Below are 7,089 nucleotides of genomic sequence, written 5' to 3'. Positions count from 1 at the left end.
CGGTCTCTCTTTTGATCTGTAGATCATATCAGAAGATATAAGCGAGCTTCAAAAAAATCAGACTACGACCATGGCCAAAATCGCTCAGTACAAAAGAAAGCTAATGGATCTTTCCCATCGAACTTTGCAGGTAGGCCTGTGCTGGCACATAACTTTGGTGGGTTTTTTTTAGCCCTTCAGTAAAAGAGGACTGAGCAGGTTCGCCTTGTTTAGGTTTAAAAATGTAAAAGGTACAGAAATCTTTTAATTCAGTCAGGAAGTCCACCCAATGAGATGGCATTAGATTCAGGCTAGAGCAGTGGTGGCGAACCTATGGCACGCGTGCCAGAGGCGGCGCTCAGAGTCCTCTCTGTGGGCACGCGCACCATTGCCCCGGAGATGGCAACCGTCCCTCTTCAACCAGCCATCCGCTAACTCACCGAGGTCCAACGTGGCCGGATGCATCCCAGCATGGCTGGTTTCCCTCCCTCCCACCCCATCCCTCCTGGCCTCGCATGTTCTCCTTTTCCAGGGCACAAATCACTGCATTGCCTCCTCAGCTGTCAACCGACCGTCCAGCTCAGAGGCGGCTTCTCTGAACTGCTGGCGGTGGGCTGCGGAGCCCCAGAGTGCGCCGGTCGAGGGGCTGGCAGGCTGTGGCTGCTGACGGACGCTGTCGGCCCCCATGCGCTCGCTGGCCTCTGTGTGTGTGGGGGCCGATGGTGTCAGGCAGCAGCCCCCCCGGCCCCTGCCTTGCCTTGCCCTATGACAATGGCAGCCCTGCCTCGCCATGCCTCGCCTCACCCCGCAGGACAAGCCTCCTGCCCACCGCCCCACCTGCCAGAGACCCCCTGGATCTCCCCCAACCCTGCCCGGCCCCCACAGGCGTCCCTCCCCATGAGCAACATCAAGATGACCATGCCTACCTTGGCCACACCCACCCAGTTTGCCATGACTACCACAGCCACGCCCACCCAGTGGGCCACGCCCACCTGGCACCCGGCGATACATAAGTGGGTTTTGGGTTGCAGTTTGGGCACTCGGTCTCTAAAAGGTTCGCCACCACTGGGCTAGAGAGAAAAAAGCACCTCCTAGACTAGTAAATGTATAGAAATACAGTTGTATTCTGAAGAGTTACACTTTCCAAATGTTGCAGTGCTGTTTCATCCATTTATTGAACTTATTTTTAGTCCATCCAATAGCCTACAAAAACACATGCATTGGGAACGGGAATATTCATAAATATAAGTTAATGGATGTATTAAAAAATATGACATGTAATATATGGTAGAACGTTACTTGCCGAAGAGAGAAATATAACGAACTTTTCTAGAGGAAAATGCTTATATTAAGAGAAATATGCATAGAAATATCTCCAGATTTTGGTAAGATTTTGCAGTCGGTGTAGGGATGGGGAAATAATGAGCTAAACAAGAGACTGAATTGCTAAGGTCTGCTACAGATCCTTTTTTTATCCCTCTTCCCATCTATTTTAGATATAAGGGAAAACGGCGCTGGGTTCTGCAATCTCAATATAGCTAGCCAGGTGCTCCGTGCCCTTTCTCTCTTAGTGTATGTTACAGTTTTTAATTCTCACTGTGAAACCTCCACATTGCCCTTGTGGCTTAAAGTAGGTAGTAAGCAGTCAGTCACAAAGAACCAGAATGACACTCTGAACTGACCAGAGTTGCTTCTTTATTGTTGCTTGCCTATTTACAGGAATCTCACCAGACCGACTACATTCTACTGGTAGAAGAGAGTATTTATAGTTCAGAGTTGAACTGGGGGGGTCCTTGGTGCTCTCTGAGCTGGCTTGTTTCCTTGCAGACATTTCATGACCCAACTAGGTAACATCATCAGTGCCATTAGGGAGTGGGGTTTGCTCTCATTCTATATACTGCGTTCTCTTGGGAACTGCCAGATAAAGGTTTCAGGAATCCCAGACTGGGTGGGGTGGGCTCTCTCTGTGTGTATGTGTGTGTGTGGCCTCTGTCACTTCCTTCCCCGCAAGGATTCCAAGCTTATCAGTCTTTTCACTCCTCCCCCCATCTAGCTGGAGATCCCACCACAACATTCACAGCACGCTGTGGGATGGCGTTCCATTGAAATAAACATGGACCGGGTTAATCTCCCAAAGGATTAACTTTACAGAATACAACTTTTGAGACCTGTAATAATTTGTTGTGGGTTTTTTTGAAATATTTGTGGCAGGTGCTCATCAAGCAGGAGATCCAGAGGAAAAGCGGGTACGCCATCCAGGCAGATGAAGAGCAACTCCGGGTGCAGCTGGATACGATCCAGTGCGAACTCAACGCCCCTACCCAGTTCAAGGTGAGCCGCTCAGAAGCTTACGGCGAGACTCCGAATGTCAGACTCTAAGCAGCCAGAACAATGCTAACAATAGGTCAAATAGGTTTGTTTATTATTGATCACACGTATTGGGTGCCTCCAGACCCTACAACTTTAAGACCTGTGGACTTCAACTCCATGCTGGCTGGGGAATTCTGGGAGTTGAAGTCCACAAGTCATCAAAGGGCCAAGTTTGAAGACTCCTGCAATCCAGACACAAGGATGAGAGAACGACCTCCTACAACATAGAGGGCACAATTCCTCCACTGTGCCTTGCAGGGGTCTCCAAACCTGGCTGACCTGAGGAATTCTGGGAGTTGAAGTCCACAAGTCTTAAAATTGCCAAGTTTGGAAAGCCCTGACCTATATTACAAGAATTTGGCCAGACTGTCTGCCTCCCCTCGGGAAACAGCAGATATAGACCTAAAAGGGATTGTCCTTACACGTTTCCTATCCTGAATGGACTCTTAAGCTGGAATGTCTTTTAACACCCTGCCCAATTGGGGCTTCCTCTCTTTCAGCTGTGGTTCCAGTGCTCTACAGGTAGTGATTAATAATATTTATATGTTGTTGTTGTTAGTTGCAAAGTCGTATCCGACCCATCGCGACCCCATGGACAACGTTCCTCCAGGCCTTCCTGTCCTCTACCATCTTCTGGAGTCCCATTTAAGTTCACGCCTACTGCTTCAGTGACTCCATCCAGCCACCTCATTCTCTGTCGTCCCCTTCTTCTATGGCACTCAATCTTTCCCAGCATTAGGCTCTTCTCCAGTGAGTCCTTCTTTCTCATTAGGTGGCCAAAGTACTTGAGTTTCAACTTCAGGATCTGGCCTTCTAAAGAGCAGTCGGGGTTGATCTCTAGGACTGACCGGTTGGATCGCCTTGCAGTCCAGGGGACTCGCAGGAGTCTTCTCCAGCACCAGAGTTCAAAGACCTCCATTCTTTGGCGCTCAGCCTTTCTTATGGTCCAACTTTCACAGCCATACATTGCAACTGGGAAAACCATGCCCTTGACTATGCGATTTATATGTTACTTATGTGTAAAGGGTGTAGGTATATACATATGTTGTACGTAGCATGTTTAAATGTGTGTTATGTATGTGTACAGTTCGGAGAACAAGCAACAAAACCTCATTTTTAATGTGTGCCATTTTGCCCACAGGAAAAAAAATGACAATAAGGTGTATCTAATCTAATCCAGTTCTTGAATGAGAAGCACAATTGAGCCCGATTTTTCCATTGCTAAGCAAGGCGGTTGTTAAATGAATTGTGCCCCATTTCACATTCTTCTTCTGCCACAGTTGTTAAGCAGTTCTCCGTCGTTAAGTGGCACATGCCGTCGTTACGTGAATCCGGCTTCCCCCATTGACTTGGCTTGTCAGAAGCCAGCTTTGAAGGTTCACAAAAGGGGGATTACGTGATCCCGGGACAGTGCAACTGTCATAAACACCGGCCAGTTGCCAAGTGCCTGGATTTTGATCACGTCACCCTGGCGATGCTGGAGCGGTCAAAAGAGTGAAAAACTAGTCCTAAGTCACTTCTTTCCGTTGTAATTTCAAATGGTCATTAAATGGTTATAAGTCGAGGACTGTATAAGCTTTGAAAGTAAAAGATGTCGTAGAGTTTGTACAGGACATGTTACTTAAATTGCATTTTGGAAGCTCCTTTGAGGGTTTCCAGACAGGTGCATCCAGTTTTAACAACACTATTCCTGTTTGAAAATCTTGAATAACAGATTAAGCCATGGAGTCCTTGGAACAGCTATGGATTTGTTCCAGGTTACAGCTTTAAAGGCGTTAACGAGTTAGGTAATCTTCCCGCCTCCCTAAATTCTTTTTAAGTTGCCAGCGAGGAAATCACCCTTTTGAATATCTGACTGTGCAAAACAACAGCCGTGAAGATCCCTTCCATCCGAGGCACTAATTTTATATGCAGAAATGGTGCTCTTTTCTTTTTTGTAGATAGGAAAATGCAACAGAAATAACACAGCCCGCTCTTCCATCTCATGTAACGAACGCCTAAGCTAGATTTGAATTTTGTAACGATCTCTTGCAGGGCCGTTTGAACGAGCTGATGTCACAGATCAGAATGCAGAATCACTTCGGAGCGGTCAGATCTGAGGAGAGATACTATATTGATGCCGATCTCTTGCGGGAAATCAAACAGGTGTGCGGGGATTGGGATTTATCACGGACTAAATCGATAAACCCGGGGCTGAAATCTCTGCTCGAGTCTTCAGAGAATTTATCTAGATCAGGGGTCTTCAAACTTGGCCCTTTGATGACTTGTGGACTTCAACTCCCAGAATTCCTCAGCCAGGCACGCACGCGTGCCTGGCTGAGGAATTCTGGGAGTTGAAGTCCACAAGTCATCAAAGGGCCAAGTTTGAAGGCCCCTGATCTAGATTATCATTGTTTTAAAAAAAATACTGGGCTGTAACTTTCTGTAACTACTGAGCTATGAATGCTTTTTGAACACCCTGTCGGCCCAAATATGGGGGAGAGAAGTCTTTTGCCTGTATCAGCTCAACCTAGAGCCATCCACAGGCAGCAGTCGCTTAACTGCGACATCATATGTGTTTTTCAAAATTTGGATTGCTAACAAAGAATTAAGGGAGTACTGGGATAGCTATTTCAGACCTTATTAGGTTTTCATCAGCCAGACGTACCCTTGCTGAGATTCGAACCTGGGCTGTCTGCATGTTAAGCAGAAGTGTTAGCCCCTAGGCCACAGGCTCTTTCTCACTTTGTTAGCTACAAGAGACAGGGGAAGACGATGAATGCTTTTTGAACACCCTGTCGGCCCAAATATGGGGGAGAGAAGTCTTTTGCCTGTATCAGCTACTGAGCTATTTATAAAAATAATAAAGGCGGGATAAAAATAACCTAAGTAAATGCTCAAAGGGACGAATCTCATGCAATTTTTCCCCCTTTTTTTTAGCATTTGAAGCAGCAGCAAGAAGGACTAAGTCACCTGATCAGTATTGTAAAAGATGACCTGGAAGACATAAAGCTGATAGAACATGGCTTAAACGAGAGCATTCCGGTTAGAGGGGGCGTCTTCAGTTGATCCGTTGGTCCTTTCCATTGACTGTACGGGCATAGAAAACACGTGGTTTTCCTTGGCTGAAATTCACTGGTTGGTTTTTTTGGACCTTAAATCTTAGTGAAGGTTCTGAGAGAGTGCCAGACACTTGGCATTCAGCCACGAAGGTCAAAGGGTAAAGATTAAAAAAAAAGCTGCACTTGATTTTTAAGATGGAAAGATACTTTACATACTGCTCTGTGATCTAAGCCTGCATTTCTATTTTATCAACTTATGTCTCATTTTGTTTTTTGTTTTTCCGAACAACACTTCCAGTGTTAAATGATCAGCGGGGAAAATAACACACCTTCTCTATATGAGAAACAACACAAAACAACTGGTTTAAAGGAGAAACACACCTGCAGTGTTTGGGAAAGAAATGCACAGGTCAAAGGTGGTTTTTTTTCCCCCCTTGTGCTTAACAATCGCACAGAAAGCTATAATTTTACATCCATTCATCAGAATTTACAATATTACTGAAAGGTAATAAAAACTGCTTTCTGTTATTCAGCCATAGGTTCTCTGTATAGCGGATCGCTTGTTTTCAAGATAACGACAGATGAAAACTGGGTCTAGGAGTTTTAATCTTGCCTAATCACTAATTAATCTGTTGGCCTAAATATCCTCTGAGATTCAGAGGATCCCTATCCACCATCTCCTGTTCCCAAGTAATACAACAGCACAGAAGCCTGCATTTGAAGCACTGCCTGTTGCTTAAACCACAGGGCTCTTCAAACGTGGCCCTTTTATGACTTGTGGACTTCAATTTCCAGAATTTCTCAGCCAGTGTGCTGGGAGTTGAAGTCCACAAGTCATAAAAGGGCCGAGTTTGAAGACCCCTGATGTGGATGGTAGCTGCTCTCAGGTTTTGCAGTTCTATTTGCTAAGAATGTGAAGAATGATCAAGAAATGCAGTTCTAAGGCAATTAACAAGAACCCACAGGCAAATGAATTCCCATGCTATTTTTTCCCCCCGTGTTTGTTCTTGCAAATAGTTAGAGCAAAATCAACCCAGTATCATTGTCAGCACGTTTGTAGAAAATTTCCTGATTGTTACCCATTTGCCAAAAGGATTTTGGTCAACAGCAGTAGACAGTATTTTTGCCTGCTGGAAGACTGTGGATGGATAATGCGAGATTAATTGGTCTCCTTCTCTAATTTAATAACCTTTTAAAAATATAAGATCCAAAAGGAGACTAAAGAGAAAGAAGACTAAGTTAATATTGAAGATTGGAACCTATGCTTAAGACTGGAATAAAAAACTGTATTTTTGAAATTTAGATTAACAATTCTGGTTAGAACCCTGTTTCTTCTATTCTATTTAATTTTTCTTGAAAAATTACATAACTACAGTGGTTTTGAAAAAAATCTGGAACTGTCTGACAAATCAACATGTAAATGAAATAGTCTTGAAACAAAGATACTTTTTGATTTCGGATTAGATACGATTGCGTAAGAGTTAACGTTGGACCTTTTTTTTGCTAATGTATTAATCAGCCAAACTTGGCAACGATAACATAGACATTTTTTTGTATTAGACCCACGTTGAAGCTAACGAAAAGGAAACACCCAGTCATTGGATACAGCTGATAAAACTTTATTCGTATTATGCTTTAAAATGGAGTAAGACATTAAAAGCAATGCAGCTTTTATCAGAAGTGTTTGCATTTTCTCAAG

The 7,089-nt window shown here is 44.4% G+C and overlaps 1 protein-coding gene across 1 annotated transcript in view; it reads left to right on the top strand.

Annotated features, from left to right (window-relative positions):
- NUP54 (nucleoporin 54) overlaps nt 1-6,144 on the top strand; it is a 20,942-nt gene extending 14,798 nt beyond the window's left edge. The window contains exons 9-12 of the mRNA XM_015827154.1: nt 23-130; nt 2,191-2,310; nt 4,384-4,494; nt 5,269-6,144. Coding sequence (XP_015682640.1) covers nt 23-130; nt 2,191-2,310; nt 4,384-4,494; nt 5,269-5,397 — 468 coding nt within the window. The 3' untranslated portion in view covers nt 5,398-6,144. The remainder of the gene's footprint in view (nt 1-22; nt 131-2,190; nt 2,311-4,383; nt 4,495-5,268) is intronic.
- The last annotated feature ends 945 nt before the right edge of the window (nt 6,145-7,089 follow it).

The sequence above is a fragment of the Protobothrops mucrosquamatus genome, unplaced genomic scaffold, assembly GCF_001527695.2.
Source record: "Protobothrops mucrosquamatus isolate PMUCROS unplaced genomic scaffold, P.Mucros_1.0 scaffold3532, whole genome shotgun sequence".
Classification (NCBI taxonomy): Eukaryota; Metazoa; Chordata; class Lepidosauria; order Squamata; family Viperidae; genus Protobothrops; species Protobothrops mucrosquamatus.
The sequence above is the reverse complement of the archived record's forward strand: the minus strand, read 5'-3'. Positions and strand labels throughout refer to the sequence as shown.